Below are 18970 nucleotides of genomic sequence, written 5' to 3'. Positions count from 1 at the left end.
TTTTATAAAAACCTGTGAAACACATTATGGATCTTCCAGGTTTGTGGAAGATCCAGACGAAACGCCACCGGGTTGACAATAGCAGAGATTTTCTAAGGGCCAATAAATCTTGGACCCAATTTCCAAGATGGTACCTTCAGCTTAATGTTTTTAGTGGACAACCACACCAAATCACCCACACACAGGTCAGGACCAGTCATACGTCTCCTGTCAGCCATCCGTTTATATCTTTCACCCATCATTTCCAAATTAACTTGGATCCTCCGCCAGATAGATGACAAGGCGGAAGAGAATCTCTCCTCTTCTGGCATCCCAGAAGATCCAGTCCCAGAAAAAGTACCAAACTGAGTGAAAACCATATGTGCCAAAAAATGGCGACTTATCAGTGGACTCCTGTCTACGGTTATTCAAGGCAAATTCGGCTAGAGACAAGAACAAGGACCAGTCATCCTGGTTCTCGGAAACAACACACCTCAAATAGGTCTCCAGGTTTTGGTTAGTGCACTCTGTCTGACCATTCGACTGGGGATGAAAAGCCGAAGAGAAAGACAGTTGAATTCCCAGACGAGAGCAGAACGCCCTCCAAAACCTGGAAACAAATTGCGTCCCCCTATCAAACACCAAATCAGAGGGAATGCCATGTAGTTTCACAATGTTATTGATAAGAACCTGAACGAGAGTTTTGGCATTGGGCAAGCTAGGTAACGGTACAAAGTGGGCCATCTTACTGAAGCGGTCCACTGCCACCAAAATCACAGGTTTCCCAGAGGAACTTGGTAAATCGGTAATAAAGTCCATGGACAAATGCGTCCAAAGACGAGACGGGATGGACAAAGGAAGAAGGGATCCTGAAGGTCGAGTTTGAGCAACCTTCGCTCCACACCTTGCGCAACCCTGGCCACCAGAATCTCCGGGAAATAATATCTATGGTGGATTTGCTTCCAGGATGTCCCGCAAGGACCATATCATGATGATCCTTGAATACCTTGTATAGCAGTTCAGCAGGAACAAACAACTTGTCTGGAGGACAAGAATCAGGAGCCTCCTCCTGGGTCTCCAACACCTCCATCTCCAACTCGGGGTACAGAGCGGAAACCACCCCATCATCCAAAATCGGAGCGGGATCCTCAGAATCACCGCCCCCCCAGAAAAACTAAGTGACAACCAGGGTGGATTTGATTTAAATCAAAATGATTTAAATCACAATTTAAAATCACGATTTAAATCACTAGTCAGTAAGGCTTGATTTAAATCATAGTTTTCTACATAAAGACTAATATGACTAATAAGACTAATATGCAAGTAGATGAAGATTTAAAAGCTTTTCATATTAGTTTGATTAGGTTAATTCTGCATTCATAGGTTTGTAGAAGTTAGGATTAAGGTATTTTTCTCAACTCTGTTCATGTTATAACATTTTTGCTGTGAAGAAGAGTCAAATTCAGTTTTGAGAACTGCAAAAGTAAACCAAACATCTGTGAAAATATCTTGTAGACAGAAACTGCCCAATAATCTTACAAAAACCTCTGGAAGAGCATGACATTGTGAATGGATTAATGGAATTTATTTACCCAAAAAATTACACATATAGAAACATAGAATGTGTCGGCAGATATGAACCATTCTGCCCATCTAGTCTGCCCAATATACTGAATACTATGGCCCTATCTTATATGAAGGATGACCTTATGCCTATCCCATGCATGCTTAAACTCCTCCACTGTATTTGCAGCTACCACTTCTGCAGGAAGGCTATTCCATGCATCCACTACTCGCTCAGTAAAGTAATACTTCCTGATATTACTTTTAAACCTTTGCCCCTCTAATTTAAAACTATGTCCTCTTGTAGCAGTTTTTCTTCTTTTAAATATTCTCTCCGCTTTTACCTTGTTGATTCCCTTTATGTATTTAAACGTTTCTATCATATCCCCTCTGTCTCGTCTTTCTTCCAAGCTATACATGTTAAGGTCCTTTAATCTTTCCTGGTAAGTTTTATCCTGCAATCCATGTACTAGTTTAGTAGCTCTTCTCTGAACTCTCTCCAAAGTATCAATATCCTTCTGGAGATATGGTCTCCAGTACTGCGCACAAAACTCCAAATGAGGTCTTACTAGTGCTCTGTAGAGCGGCATGAGCGCCTCTCTTTCTACTGGTAATGCCTCTCCCTATACACCCAAGCATTCTGCTAGCATTTCCTGCTGCTCTATGACATTGTCTGCCTACCTTTAAGTCTTCTGAAATAATGACCCCTAAATCCCTTTCCTCAGATACTGAGGTTAGGACTGTATCACTGATTTTATATTCTGCTCTTGGGTTTTTATGCCCCAGGTGCATTATCTTGCACTTATCAACATTAAATTTTAGTTGCCAGATTTTTGACCATTCCTCTAGTTTTCCTAAATCCTTTTCCATTTGGTGTATCCCTCCAGGAACATCAACCCTGTTACAAATCTTTGTGTCATCAGAAAAAAGACACACCTTACCATCGAGGCCTTCTGCAATTTTGCTGATAAAGATATTAAACAATATGGGTCCCAGAACAGATCCCTGAGGTACCCCACTGGTAACAAGACCATGGTCTGAATATACTCCATTGACTACAACCCTCTGTTTTCTGTCCCTCAGCCACTGCCTAATCCATTCAACAATATGGGAGTCTACGTACAGCCTTATTCTACATAATTAAAAAAACTAATATTTATTTCATGATGGAATAACCTTTGGATGGTAATATGTTTTCCTCAAAAAGCATTTTATCTAAAAAAATCCGATTTAAATTAAAAAAAATCCAATTTTTTTGATTTTTTTTTTAAAATCATTGATTTTTATCCACCCTGCTGACAACACATCTGTCTTGACGTTTTTAACCCCAAGGCGAAAGGTGCCCACAAAATTGAACCTTGTAAAAAACAAACAGTGACCATCTAGCCTGTCTAGGATTCAGGCGCTTAGCAGACTGCAGGTAAGCCAAATTCTTGTGGTCTGTATATACCGTAATAGGATCAGTAGCCCCTTCCAACCAATTACCACATTCCTCAAAGGCCAATTTGATGGCCAGTAATTCTCTATCGCCTAAATCATAATTTCTTTCAGCGGCCGAGAGTTTCTTGGAGAAAAAAGCACACGGATGCCATTTGCTAGGGGTTGGACCCTGTGACAGAACTGCTCCGACCCCCAGGACGAACGGTTGAGACACATCAGGTTGCATCAGAATGGGAGCAGACGCAAAACATTTCTTAATAGCAGAAAAGGCCTTTAATGCCTCATCCGACCAGACAGAGAAGTCAGCGCCTTTTTTGTCATATCTGTCAAAGGTTTTACAATGGTGGAATAATTCAAGATGAATTTTCTGCAGTAATTGGTAAAACCCAAAAACCGCATCAGAGCTTTCTGATTCTCAGGCCGGTCCCATTCCAGTACTGCCCGGACCTTTTCGGGGTCCATACGAAAACCAGAGTCAGAAAGCAGGTATCCCTAAAACGGTAGCTCCTGGACAGCAAATACACATTTTTCCAACTTTGCATACAATTTATTCTCCCGAAGGATCGACAACACCTGTCTCACGTGATCCTGATGGGTCTCTAAATCGGGTGAGTAAATTAGTAGGTCATCAAGGTAAATAACAATGAACCTTCCCACTAAATGATGGAAAATATCATTGATAAATCGCTGAAAGACCGCTGGCGCATTAGTTCAACCAAAGGGCATGACAAGATTCTCGAAATGACCTTCAGGTGTATTGAAGGCTGTTTTCCACTCATCTCCTTCCTTAATTCTGATCAGAATATAAGCTCCTCTGAAATCCAACTTGGAGAACACCTTGGCTCCGACAATTTGATCAACTAGATCAGAAAACAAAGGAAGGGGATACGGATCACGGACCATAATGAGATTCAATTCCCGTAAATCTAAACACAGTCTAAGTGATCCATCTTTCTTTTTTACGAAAAAGAAGCCGGCGGCCACAGGGGACTTAGATGGCCTAATACGTCCCTTTGCCAAACTCTCAGCAATATACTTCCACATAGCTTCTCTTTCGGGTTGGGAAAGGTTGTATAGCCGAGATTTTGGCAGTTTAGCTCCAGGGATGAGATTGACCGGACAATCATATTCTCGATGGGGAGCTCCACCCTCCGAGAATACGTCCGCAAAAATCAGAGAGAAACTGATGACAAAGACAGTTGTCCGTACAAAATCACCCCAGCTACTGATTTGTCTTGTTTGCCAGTCAATAGTAGGGTTATGCTTTATCAACCACGGTAAACCTAGAACCATCGGAGCAGGCAAGCCCTTCATAACAAAACAAGAAATGAACTCAACATGTGAATCACCCACCCTTAACTGAATGTCATGAACGATATGAGTAAGACTCTTTTGTGAGAGAGGGGAGGAATCAATAGCAAACACTGGTATTTCTTTATCTAATACAATAAGGTTTACCCCCGCACCACTGTCAACATACCTCAAAATCTAAAATTTCTAGCGCCACCATGGCAGGCAGGAGGAAATGGGCATTGCAGGGAGAATGCATATTTGCTTGCTCAGACTCCCCATTCACACTACCAAGAGTCAGGGAAGTTTTTGTTTTTTTATCTTTATGTGAATACCTCCGTAGTTTTTCCATTACCGATTTGAGGTTTAACAAAAGGACACGCACAAACAAAATAACCTTGTTTTCCACAGAAGTAACATAGCTTATTCAGCTTCCTAAAATCCCTATCACCTGAGCGAAAGGAAACCTGGCCCAACTGCATAGGCTCCTCTCCTGCCCCAGATTTAAATGTCATATTACCCCGGGGAATAGGTGGGACGGATCCACTTTCAGACGGAACCACCCGCTCGAGAGGAATCTTATACCTCTCTCTAAGACGTCTATCAAGCCGCACTGCCAAAGACATGGTCGTCTCCAATGAATCGGGATACTCATGAAAAGCAAGGGCATCTTTCAACCTCTCAGATAGCCCCTGACAAAACTGACTCCGGAGTGCAGGATCATTCCACCCCGAGTCAGTTGCTCATCTTCTAAATTCTGCACAATACAACTCTGCAGTACATTCTCCCTGTAACAAACTGCGCAACTTGGATTCAGCCATAGAGACCCGGTCTGGGTCATCATAAATCTAGCCCAAGGCTCTGAAAAATGTATCCACCGACCGAAGGGATGGTGAACCGGTTGGCAGAGAAAAAGCCCAGGACTGCGTGTCCCCTTTGAGCAGAGATATAACGATCCCCACTCTTTGATTCTCGTCACCAGATGAAATCCGCCGCAGACGAAAATACAACTTGCAGGACTCCCTGAACCGAATAAAGTCATCACCACCCCCTGAGAACCTATCAGGGAGAGTGACTTTAGGCTCTAAGCAGACCTGATTTCCTCCAATGGCGCCAGACGCCAGAGCATTCAGACACAATGCAACAGAACTGCGGAAGTCAGCATCCTCCAGCGATAATCCCTCCATGCGATCAACCAACGCATCCCTAGCCTCCATTTCGCAAACAGCAGGGAAAAGACAGTTTTTCGGGCAGGTTATAATGTCACGATAGGTAGGTAAGCGGGGAAATAACCAAACACAGGAAAACAAACATAACAAATGACTAGGCCCAAAAGCTAGGGAGAAAAGGGTCACCTCCTAGCGATCCCTAAAAAGTTTTCCCTAAACTGCTTTGCCCATGTGCATATCCTAATGGTGGATATGCACATGCCCTCGTGCCTAAACTATAAACCCTGGGCAAACCCTAAGCTGTAGGGAAAAGGGAAGAGGCAACCTGCTTCTTCAAACCAGGAGGAGCAAGCGTCTCCCTAGAGGCCTAGATAAAACACACAAAGGGAAATAACAAAGAGGACTTATCTAGAGCAGAGCTGGAGCAGACGATTCACCACACATCCAGAGCTCACAGGAAAGAACTATAACCCGCACAGGCCACTGGGGGAAGGAGGGATAAATAGCCTCACTAACAATCAAACCCAGTACACCTGAGGGAAGGTGGATCCAGCTCAAACCCAAACCAAAACAGAGAAGTCAGACATGTGCAGCCAGTCTGACAGACATCCGCACATTCACAGGGCAAGGCGTGACAGATGTCCCACAAATAATATTCTACAGTTCTCAAACCAGCACCTGGATCTGAATACTTTTGCAACTGCATGTAATTAAAATTTTTGTAAAGCCACTGAGTTAATCAACAAAATGTATCTGCATAGCACCACCTGCTGTTTGTTTTTGTTCTTATTTCTTTGTCCTGTTCACTGAGAAGGCCGCACATGCTCAGTTTCATCCTTTAACTGTCTTCATCTAAGTTGTGATAGGGAGAGCTGAGACACGCCCCCTTAGCTGCAGCAGAAAAGACACTCCCCCTGAGCTGTCAGCTTGATATAAATCTAGCAGAGCAATGAATAAGGAGATCTCTGGATCCATGGTAGGTACAGGGCTGGTTCTAGCTTTGAAAGAAAGAGGTTGTCATGTCCGAGATGATGTCCGATTTTTATTTTTTATCTTAGTTATTATTAGTTATAACACGCTGCTCAGTTCTGCTTTTTATCATAACATAAATTAATGATCATTGTAGTTTCCCTTTTATTAAGCATTATGTATAATTAAAATTTTTAGTCTCACGTCAGCCTACTTACATCACAGTCTTGTGGCGGCAGCAACTGAAGCAGAGTCTGGACAAACTTGATTTCTTCTGTGTCATTGTTGGGTAACATGTGTTTTAGAGAACTGGAATGGGGCTGAGGAGACAAAAAAAAACTGCTGACATGTTTCCATATTTTTTTAAGCATACCAATCTCAGAAAATACACACAATAAAAAAATACCCCAGCACTTTTCTTTTCCCATGGTCCCATTTTGTCTCATATTACAGTTAAAACTGAGAAATATATCAAGGAATCTTCTCTGTGTCCCTATGGCCCCCCTCACTGTCCTGTGACATGCTATAAGACGAGTGGCTGGAGCAGGAGCCTCACTGTGGCTGCCAGATAGAAAGCTTGTGTAGTCCTGCCTCTGCCCCATCTCCTGGGTCTGTCCCCTGCTGACCATGGAGATGATCAACAGGAGATTAGATGTGTCAAAATTGAGCAGAAAATGACAAACCATGAGGGCAGCTTGCCTATTCTTAGCTTCCATTTCTAGGTTCAGTGTTCCTTTAGTTCGGCTATACCTGAACTGCAATTTAGTTATGTAGCAAGAAAAGTATCCAAAATACAAAAAGCAGGGCTATATCTAATTCAAAGGGCTGAGGAATAAGGGTAAAAAAAGCAAATGGGACCAAGCTGTGTACAAGGCAGACACTTGCATGCACTGTTTTGTAGCTGGGTAAACAATGCAGAGACCAATGTGCCTTATTCTGATCTCAGGCATTGGAACCCTAATGATCAAACACAGATGACCTTTCATAATCATAGCAGAGAACCCCTTTAATTATTTTAAAGAGGTATTCCATTTATAAGCTATCCTCTATTCACTGAATAGAAAATAACTCTTAGATCAGTGAGGGAATTCCAACTATTACAGAACAGATGTCCCTTGTCACCAGTGTGAATGGATGTCAGGATTGCGCACTGCCACTCCATTCAGACTCCGAAACTGCCCCTGTCTAAAGGGCGATGTACTCTGCTGTCTCCAGCAGCCCTATAGAGAAGGAGAGTGGCAGCGTGGTTAGTCGACTGCCACTCCATTCATATGGGGGAAAGAGGGGGGGGGGGGGGGGGTAGGGGGGACAGGACCCCCACCCAATAAACAGTTATCCCCTAAACTTATTGTTAATGAAATACCCCGTCAAAGGCTACAGACATTGCTGACCTATCCTCAGGTCTGACAACACCCAATTAGCTGTTTCGGGCCGCTGCAGTGTCTGACTTTATGCTGTATAGGGAGCTGAAGGCAGACAGTTCCATACACAAAGTAGTGGCGGGACTGGGGTACTGCAGCTCAGTTCCCACTCAAGCCCGAAACAGCTGATCGGTCGCGGTGCCGGTGTTCGACCCGACACTGATAACCTGTCCTAAGGATAGGTCATCAATGTCTGTAGCCTGGAAAACCACTTCAATGTATATACATTTGCCAATGCTGCCCTTTCAGCGTTTTATACAGGACTACTGCCAGTGCACCCCCTTTATTCTTTTTATTGGTGAGGGTCCCAGAATAGGACCCCTACCAATTTTTTGCAAATCTGACTAGTGTCACTTTATGTGTGAATAACTTTAAAACGCTTTTACTTCGAAGATTGTTTTTTCGTCACATGTTGTACTTCATGACACTGGTAAATTGGAGTAAAAAAAATGCATTTTTATTTATAAAAAAAATACCAAACTTACCAAAAATTTTGAAAAATTCGAAGTTTCAATTTTTTTACTTCTATAATACATAGTAATACCTCCAAAAATAGTTAGTAATTTACATTCCCCATATGTCTACTTCATGTTTGGATCATTTTGGGAATGCCATTTTATTTTTTGGGGACGTTACAAGGCTTAGAAGTTTAGAAGCAAATCTTGAAATTTTTACGAAATTTTCCAAAACCCACTTTTTAAGGACCAGTTCAGGTCTGAAGCCACTTTGTGAGGCTTACATAATAGAAACCACCCAAAAATGACCCCATTTTGGAAACTACACCCCTCAAGGTATTTAAAACTGATTTTACAAACTTTGTTAACCCTTTAGGTGTTCCACAAGAGTTATTGGCAAAGGCGTCATGCACACGACCACGCCGTTTTTTGCGGTCCGCAAACCGGGGATCCGCAAAAAACGGAAGCCGCCCGTGTGCCTTCCGCAATTTGCGGAACGGAAAGGGCGGCCCATTGAAGAATAGGACATGCTATTTTTTTTTTTTGCGGGGCCTCGGAACGGAGCAACGGATGCGGACAGCACACGAAGTGCTGTCCGCATCTTTTGCGGCCCCATTGAACTGAATGTGCATGAGGCCAAATGGAGATGAAATTTCAGAATTTCAATTTTTTGGCAAATTTTCCATTTTAATCCATTTTTTCCCGTAACATAAGCAAGGGTTAGCAGCCAAACAAAACTTAATATTTATTGCCCTGATTCGGTAGTTTATAGAAACACCCCATATGTGGCCATAAAACTACTGTACGGGCACACAGCAGGGAGCAGAAGGAAAGGAACACCATATGGTTTCTGGAAGGCATATTTTGCTGGATTGGTTTTTAGACACCATGTCCCATTTGAAGCCCCTTGATGCACCCCTAGAGTAGAAACTCCCAAAAATTTACCCCATTTTGGAAACTACGGGATAAGGTGGCAGTTTTGTTGGTACTATTTTAGGGTACATATATGATTTTTGGTTGCTCTATATTTCACTTTTTGTGAGGCAAAGTAACAAAAAAATAGAAATTCTAAAATTTCATCTCCTTTTGCCATTAACTCTTGTGGAACACTTAAAGGGTTAACAAAGTTTGTAAAATCAGTTTTGAATACCTTGAGGGATGTAGTTTCTTAAATGGGGTCACTTTTTTGAGTTTCTACTCTAGGGGTGCATCAGGGGGGCTTCAAATGGGACATGGTGTCAAAAAAACAGTCCAGCAAAAACTGCCTTCCATAAACCATATGGCATTCCTTTCCTTCTGCGCCCTGCCGTGTGGCCATACAGCAGTTTATGACCACATATGGGGCATTTCTGTAAACTACAGAATCAGGGCAATAAATAGTTTTGTTTGGCTGTTAACCCTTGCTTTGATATGGTAAAAAAATGGATTAAAATGCAAAATTTGCCCAAAAAATAGCTGTTTTGGCACTGTTTTTTTAAAATTATTTACAACATTCATCTGACAAGTTAGATCATGTGCTATTTTTATAGAACAGGTTCTTACGGACGCGGCGATACCTAATGTGTATACCTTTTTTTATTTATTTAGGTTTTACACAATAATATTTTTGAAACAAAAAAAAAAATCATGTTTTAGTGTCTCCATAGTCTGAGAGCCATAGTTTTTTTTAAGTTTTTAGGCGATTGTCTCAGGTTGGGTATAATTTTGTAGGAATGAGATGACTTTTAGATTGGCACTATTTTGGGGTGCATATGACTTTTTGATCGCTTGCTATTACTCAGTACGGGCGTTTACAATCGCGCGTCGGACAGAAGCGAACGCCCATTGTCGCGCGTTCCCGGAAGTCTATGTACAGGAACACGCAACACTATGCCCCAAAGAAGCTCCTGAACTTCTTGGGGCGTCGGGCGTTTTACAGTGCGATCGTACGGGCTGTAAAATGCCCAGGTGAGAACCATGCCGATAGGGAGGCATTGGTTTCTCCTTGTTGAGCGTTTTACAGCGCGTAGGAACTCGCTGTAAACCGCTCAGGTCTGAACCGGCTGTTAGTGACGTAAGGTGACAAAACAAATGTTTTTTTAGCACAGTTTTTATTTTTTGACAGTGTTCACCTGAGGAGTTATGTCATATGATATTTTTATAGAGCCAGTCGTTACAGACGTGGCGATACCTAATATGTATACTTTCTTAGATTTTTTTACGTTTTACACGAAATAATTTTTGAAACAAAAAAATTAATAATCATGTTTTAGTGTCTCCATAGTCTGAGAGTTGTAGTTTTTTCAGTTTTTGGGCGATTGTCTTAGGTAGGGTATCATTTTTGTGGGATGAGATGACGGCTAGATTGGCACTATTTTGGGGGACATACGACTTTTTGATTGCTTGCTATTACACTTTTTGTGATGCAAGGTGAAATATAATGGCTTTTTTGACACTTATTTATTTATTTTTTTACGGTGTTCACCTTAGGGTTTAGGTCATGTGGTATTTTTATAGAGCAGGTTCTTACGGACGCGGCGATACCCAATATGTCTACTTTTTTTTTTTACGTTTAACAAAGCATTTAAAAAAAAAAAATAATCATGTTTTAGTCTGAGAGCCATAGTTTTTAAAAAAAAATTTGGGCCATTGTCTCTTTGGGCTCATTTTTTGCGGGATGAGGTGACGGTTTGATTGGTACTATTTTGGCGTACATACGACTTTTTTTTATCACTTTTATTACCTTTTGTGGGAAGTAAGGTGGGCAAAATTTTTATTTCATCCTAGTTTTTATTTTTATTTTTTAATGGCGTTCATCGTGCGGGGAAATTAACATGACCGTTTTATAGATCAGGTCGTTACGGACGCGGTGATATCAAACATATGTAGGGACTTTAATTTTTTCTTTTTTAATCAGTGATAAATGTGTTTTCTTATTTTTATTTATTTTTTCACTTTTTAAAAAAAATTGACCCAGACCCACTTGTTTCTTGAAGATCCAGTGGGTCTGATGTCTGTATAATACAATACAGTACACTATATACTGTACTGTATTTTCACTTTACTTAGTCTGATCAGACTTCTGCCTTTATATTGATTTCAGCAGGCACCCAGTTCCGATCACCACGATCAGAACTACACAGGATGTACCTATACGCCCTGTGTCCTTGAGTACCAGGATATCAGGGCGTACAGGTACGCCCTGTGTCCGTAACAGGTTAAGTCTTCTTAGTGACACTGAACATTACCTACTATTACAGTAACTGTCTCTCACCTTAAGATCAAGATACTCTTCCAAGGCACAGCCGGAATCACTGTCACAAGAGGAGACGGCAGGCGCCGGGGACATAATAATCTGCTCTGGAGTCTCTGGTGCCATTGGGAAATACTATCCACTGAAAGGGACATCCACAAATGCCTGTCAAATAAGAAAAGATGGAAATAATAATTATATATATATATATATATATATATATATATATATATATATATATATATATATATATATATATATATATATATATATATATATAGCGCCACCATATTCTGCAGCGCTTTACAAATTCATAGGGTTCATGTATGAAACAAAACTGGCTAATGTGCAACGGAAACACTAGGAGTCAGGGCCCTGCTCACAAGAGCTTACAATCTATGAGGAATTGGGGGTGACACATAAGGTAGTTGATTGTGATAAGTAGGATTTGAGCCATTATTGAACTGACAGGAGTGGTGACGGCCGATCTGCTTCAGGTTTGGGACTACTAGAGGATCGAGTTTAGGCCAGACGAGTTGGTGGGGGGGGGGGGGAGGTTTAGTCGGGGAATAGTCAGTTTAGGTAGCTTGATAAGCCTGCCTGAAAAGATGTGTTTTTAAGGCACGTTTGAAGGTGAAGTTGTGAATTGACCTAGTATTCCGGGGCAGAGTATTCCAGAGAGTAGGTGCAGCTCAAGAAAAGTCTTGAAGACGGGAGTGAGAGGTACGAATTATGGAGGTCATTAATCTTAGGTCGCTAACAGAACAGAGCGCACAAGTAGGGTGGTAGATGGAGATGAGGGAGGAGATGTATGGAGGTGCAGCAGACACATTACAAGAGACTACCTGCATTCAGTGACAGTCACAACTGCCCCAGCAAGCTTTCAACTATTCTACTCATGTTACACAGTAGGGTTAAAGCGGACGTGTCACCGCTCCGGACATGCCTGTTTTAATAGCTACATGCATTAATAACAATTCTGGAGCATCTATTCTTATGACTATAGGATTTTTCATTCCTTTATTATTCCTGCTAGAAGTTATGAATGAATTGCTATTAGCCTTCAGTAAGGGTACAGAGGGGAGGTAACCAGTTTGGGGGGGGGGGGGGGGGGGGTGTACCTGCACAGACTCACTGCATCCAATCAGTGCTGCCATTTTCAGACTGTGCAGGTACACAGCCCTAACTGGTTACCCCCCTCTGTACCCTTACTGCATACTGCTATAAATTAATTCATAACTTCTAGTAGAAATAATAAAGGAATGGAACAGCATTCAACCATAAGACTAGATGCTCCAGAATGGTTAGTTCACGGGGAATGCATGAAGCTATTGAAACAGGCATGTCAGGAGCGGTGACAGGTCCTCTTTAATCATGTTGTTTCCTACGTGATCAATAGACTGTAAATTTCATCAAAGAGCAATTATTTTAAAGCATTTAAAGAGGACCTGTCACTTTTCCTGACAAGTCTGTTTTAGTTACTACTTGCATTCCCCACGCAGTAACAATTCTGGAGCCATTCCTCTATCATTCCTACGGGAAGTTTACAAACGAATTGCCCGCTTGGTGTTTTCCAGTTAGGGCAGTGTCCCTGCATAGTCCGACACCGACAGTACTGATTGAACAGTGTCAGACTGTTAAGTGTTAGTATGAATAATGGAGGAACGGCACAATACACAGTCATAAGAAAACATGTTCCAGAATTACTGCTTGGTATGTAGTTACTAAAACAAGACAAGTCAGGCATGTTGACAGATCTTGTAAGATGCAAATAAAGACCAGGGAGAAATTGACTAAGACCAGCCTCTGTTGGATTAACCCCTTAATGACTAGTGATATGGGTTTTTACAGTAGTCATTAATAAGCCTAGAATAAGCCCTGCAGGGGTCTCCTGTGCAGCAGGGAGCAGGAGTTCAGCTCTCATATGCCTGATGGGCTTTTATAGACCAGAAAATTGATGTAAATTATTTAATAAATTTAGGGTCCATTCACACATCCGTGTGTGTTTTGCAGATCCACAAAACACGGACAACGGCAATGTGCGTTCCGCATTTTGCGGACCGCTCATCACCGGCACTAATAGAATATGCCTATTCTTGTCGGCAATTGCGGACAAGAATAGGGCATGTTCTATTTTTTTCGTTAACAGAAATGCGGACCCGGAAGTGCGAGCCTTGAGGAAGGCTCTTGTGAGCCGAAACGTCGCAAGTTTGCCATATAATGGGTGAATAAAAGCCTTTTGATTTCACTACATTTCAGGAGTGCAGTCCCACTTTTTCGCTCTAATATATATATATATATATATATATATATATATATATTTTTTTTTTTTTTTTTCTTTTTTTTTTTTTTTTTTTTTTTCTTGTTCATGATAATGCAATGGGAGGCGGATCCGTTTTCAATTGCACCATATTGTGTCAGTGACGGATCCGTTCGGCTCCGCATCGTCAGGATTTTGACAGTTATCGGTATCGGCATCTATTTTGCTGCTATTCCGATAACGTATGGGGAGCACAAATCGCGCTGCTCTCAGCGCTCTCCGTGTTCCCTCAGCAGCACAGGGGAGAAGGAAGCAGTGTCACCCTCCCCCTGTGATGCCGCTGCCGCCAATGAGAGGAGAGAAGACAAGAGGAGGGGAGGGGCTGTGGCCACTGCGCCACCAATGATGTTAACTTACTCATTCATTCAAATTGAACAGGAGGCGGGAGCTGGCTGCAGAATCACATAGCCGGCTCCCGACCTCTATGAGCGGTAGCTGCGATCTGCGGTAGTTAACCCCTTAGGTGCCGCGGATCACAGCTACCGCTCATAGAGGTCGGGAGCCGGCTATGTGATTCTGCAGCCAGCTCCCGCCTCCTGTATATGAATAAATGAGAGATTTATGTTCATTGGTGGCGCAGTGTGGCCCCCCCAAGCCCCCCAGTATTAATCATTGGTGGCGCAGTGCGCCCCCCACCCCAGTATTAAAAACATTGATGGCGCAGTGCACCCCCCACCCAAGCCCCCCCAGTTTTAATCATTGGTGGCAGTGGCCACAGGGTCCCCTCTCCCCTTCTCCTCCGATCGGAGCCCCAGCAGTGTAAGCCTGGGGCTCCGATCAGTTACCATGGCAGCCAGAACGCAATTGAAGCCCTGGCTGCCATGGTAAGCTCAATGCTGCTGTGTGCACAAAGCACATAGCAGCAGGGACAGTGTGAGACCCTTTTCACCCTGATAGAGATCTATCAGGGTGAATAGGACAAGGGTTCTAGTCCCTAAGGGGGTTAAAAGTTTGTAAAAAATAAACACCAAAATATTAAGTATAAATAAAAAAGAAAGATTTACAGAAAAAAAAAAATACACATTAACAATAAAAATATTTATTTTCAGCAGGTGTGTAGGATTTTTTATTTTTTTTTAAATGAAATTTCACAGAATATCGGTATAAATTATCGGCTATCGGCCTGAAAGTTCACAAATTATCGGTATCGGCCCTAAAAAATCAATATCGGTCGATCCCTAATATATATATATATATATATATATATATATATATTATATTTTTTATTTTATTTTTTTGTTCATGGTAATGCAAACGGATCCGTTCTGAACGGATACAAGCGTTTGCATTATCGGTGCAGATTATGCAGATACCAGACGGATCCGCACCTAACGCAGGTGTGAAAGTAGCCTAACCCCTTTAACATAAGCCTCCTATTGTTTTAATGCCTACAACGCAGATTTTTTCACAAGCCGATTTGAAATCTGCATCATGGAAAAAAAGATAAGTAGCATGGTCTTCATTGGTGCAATATAGACACGCAAACTGTGCCAGGTAGCCACAAACAGATCAGCCTCATTGAATGACCAGAATAACTCATGGGTGCAAGTAACGCAGAAGGTGTAGATCCACTGTCCCTCTGAATGGATTTGTCTTAGTGCTACTCCTGAGGGAGCTGTCAAGATGGACCTCTAGTTTTCACCCTTTCACCCCTGTACAGGGATCTGGACTTCGCTGCAGGGGTTAACTGGCCACCAACTCTAAGAGGAGTCTCCTTTCAGAGGCTGCTGCCCCAGGCGGATCATGAAACATGAATTTTTCCAATGTGTATTTCCTCTGTGTACACAGATCCATGTGTCAATATTTACTTGCACGGCTGATTTTATGCCGAATCCACCAGTGGGGAGTGACGGGGGCTGTGCTGAGGATGGGACTCCAGCCCAGGCAAATCTATGAACATTTACACCTGGAAACAGGTGCAAATGTTAGCAAAAAACTTTACGCCAAGAGCAAGGAAAGCCACATGCCTCGTCATAAATTAGACAAGTCTTACGGCAGAGCAGAGGGGAAACCAAGACCGGTGTAAAAAGCCGCTCTTAGTAAATGTGACCCATAGTGTTTTTCCTGCAGTGAGATGTTAGCTGTAAAAGGCAAGAGGCAAATATGAAACGCCCTTCAAACCAGAGAATTATTTCCCTCACTTTCTGTGTTTTTTGGGTCAACTCTATAGGGAAAAAAAGGACTGAGAAACAACACACATGGGCCTGTATAAGTGGACTGATGCTGATATTTCTGTTTTTCTGTAGTTTCTCCATTTTGCTGTATATAAAAGCACAGTATGAGAAGAATCATCTCATCATCATCAGAAAGTGGGCAAACCACAGACAGGTCTACAACACTACAACATACAGAGCACACATTATTTCTCTCTGCATATATACATTTAATAAATGGGACTAAAATTAAATAGACATTCTGTTTAATTGTAAATCACCTGATTTTTCTGACACGCGCAATGCAAGAGAAAATGGTGGCAAAAATGTATTAGATGGGCTGTCCTGAGTATAACTGACCCTTTGGATGTTATTCACACAAGGGAGTTCACTCACAAGTGCAGGCATCAAAACTGCATGTGTGGTTCCAGCGTACAAGAGGAAGACATGAAACCTGCACGGTGGATGCCTGTCTGTAGTCTATGGACGAGAAAGCACACTGGGGGTCATTTATCAAGGGACGTGTGACCTTTTTTAGCCATAAAAACAGTAGCAAGTTCCTTTTTTGACCGGCTGTGTGACAATATTTAGTCGTATGGCCTGTTTTCGCCACGTTTGACAGTTGGGGCGGGATGGGGACAAAGTGCGGGCATGTCAGGGCCAGTTTACTAACATTTACGCCAGGCATAATTGTTAATGAAAAATTACTCCAGCTAGGGACTGAAGTAGGTTTTATGCCAGGCGCACAGACTGCCTCATTTTTGACAAGGCGCAGGTCTCGTCATGATTTAGCTGAATCTAAGACCAGGACTACTTTCTTAGTAAATAACCCCTATTGTTTTCAATATCCTTTACGTGTGGAGGCCACACAGCAGAAAAACCACTGCAGTTCACCAGGGCTGTGGAGTCGGAGTCGAGGAGTCGGAGGCAATTTTGGGTACCTGGAGTCGGGAAAAAAAATGAACCGACTCCGACTAGATTTAAATTGGAATAAAAAATAAAAAAACAAGTTTAAATGTCCCAATTCACAAAAAGTTATAATTAATTACCATCTTTTTCGCCCTATAAGACGCACCTGCCCATAAGACGCACCTAGGTTTTTGAGGAGGAAAATAAGAAAAAATATATTTTGAAACAAAAGGTGTGCTTTTGGTGGGTTTTGAACTAATGGTGGTCTGTGGATGACACTATTATGGGGGCATCTGTGGGTGGCACTGTTATGGGGGCATCTGTGGGTGGCACTGTTATGGGGGCATCTGTGGGTGGCATCTGTGGGTAGGGTTGGGTGATTACTGGTTTTTCGATATACCGCGATATAAAAGAAAACGGCGATATGGCGATATCGCCGTTTCCTAATACCGCGGTATATTTCGTGACGTCACAGCTTTAAAAACTGAGTCCGCAGCGCCGCTGCCCCCCCCCATCATTATCTATATCTACCAGCGGCTCCTCCTGCTTGCTCTGAATGTGCTGTGACTGTCTCCGCCCACCGACCGACGTCTAAGGTCGGAATCAGGTGACGCCCCCAGGCTGAGACTAGAGGAGCGCAGTACATACAGACTACAGCAGCGAGTGGTAAAAGGTTTGTAATGTCACTCCAGTCCACTCTGCCTATTACTCCAGTTATATGTATTGGCCCACAGCCCACTCAGTCCTTCATGCCTGCCAGTGGCTGCATGCTCCGCAGTGAGCCATCATGAGTCCCTCGACTCCCTCCAGTACCTCCCGGCTCCCCCATGACATGATGAGCATGACCAACAAGAAAGAATTATGGTGGTGGCAGCCTGGCAGGCAGGTGACAAGTCACAGTCACACAAGTGGCCATAAGACATGGGGGGGCAGCTGCTGCCCCGCCATAAGACATGGGGGGGCAGCTGCTGCCCCCCAGCCCCATACTCTAACTAAGTAATGTCTCCTTTTGTGGCTGCTGCAGGCGCAGCTGCCCCCATACTGTATGTAATGTCTCCTTGCGGCTGCGCTCCTTGTGGCCCCCATACAGTATAACGTCTCCTTGTGGCCCCCCCATACAGTATAACGTCTCCTTGTGGCTGCCCCCACACAGTATAACGTCTCCTTGTGGCTGCCCCCACACAGTATAACGTCTCCTTGTGGCTGCCCCCACACAGTATAACGTCTCCTTGTGGCTGCCCCCACACAGTGTAACGTCTCCTTGTGGCTGCCCCCACACAGTGTAACGTCTCCTTGTGGCTGCCCCCACACAGTGTAACGTCTCCTTGTGGCTGCCCCCACACAGTGTAACGTCTCCTTGTGGCTGCCCCCACACAGTGTAACGTCTCCTTGTGGCTGCCCCCACACAGTGTAACGTCTCCTTGTGGCTGCCCCCACACAGTGTAACGTCTCCTTGTGGCTGCCCCCATACAGTGTAACGTCTCCTTGTGGCTGCCCCCATACAGTGTAACGTCTCCTTGTGGCTGCCCCCATACAGTGTAACGTCTCCTTGTGGCTGCCCCCATACAGTATAACGTCTCCTTGTGGCTGCCCCCATACAGTATAACGTCTCCTTGTGGCTGCCCCCATACAGTATTACGTCTCCTTGTGGCTGCCCCCATACAGTATAACGTCTCTTTGTGGCCCCCATACAGTATAACGTCTCCTTGTGGCTGCCCCCATACAGTGTAACGTCTCCTTGTGGCTGCCCCCATACAGTATAACGTCTCCTTGTGGCGGCCCCCATACAGTATAACGTCTCCTTGTGTTTTTTTCTTTAAAACTGGTATTTATCGCGATATATATAGTTATCGCGATTAATTTTTTAATATAGTTATCGTCTGAATATTTTTGATATCGTCCAACCCTATCTGTGGGTGGCACTGTTATGGGGGATCATTGTGGGGGCATCTGTGGATGACATATATATAGCATCTTATCTTAGGTGTCATCCACAGATCCCCCCCATAACCGTGTCCCTGAGTAGTGAATGGGGGCCAGCATCTGTTTCTGTAATGGCAGCGGGGCCCG

General features: G+C 43.2%; 1 protein-coding gene across 2 annotated transcripts in view; it reads right to left on the bottom strand.

Annotated features, from left to right (window-relative positions):
* Window positions 1-18970, bottom strand: part of PRICKLE4 (prickle planar cell polarity protein 4) — a 50242-nt gene that overhangs the window by 11647 nt on the left and 19625 nt on the right. The window contains exons 2-3 of one of the 2 annotated variants that reach the window (XM_040424108.1): window positions 11540-11683; window positions 6629-6730 (exon numbers count right to left, since the gene is read on the bottom strand). In XM_040424108.1, the coding sequence (XP_040280042.1) occupies window positions 6629-6730; window positions 11540-11644 (207 nt within the window). In that variant the 5' untranslated portion in view covers window positions 11645-11683. The remainder of the gene's footprint in view (window positions 1-6628; window positions 6731-11539; window positions 11684-18970) is intronic. The other variant, XM_040424109.1, reaches the window with a different exon arrangement.

This window comes from Bufo bufo, chromosome 3, assembly GCF_905171765.1.
Source record: "Bufo bufo chromosome 3, aBufBuf1.1, whole genome shotgun sequence".
Taxonomy (NCBI): Eukaryota; Metazoa; Chordata; class Amphibia; order Anura; family Bufonidae; genus Bufo; species Bufo bufo.
Note: the sequence above shows the minus strand (reverse complement) of the source record. Positions and strands in the feature narration are given on the sequence as shown.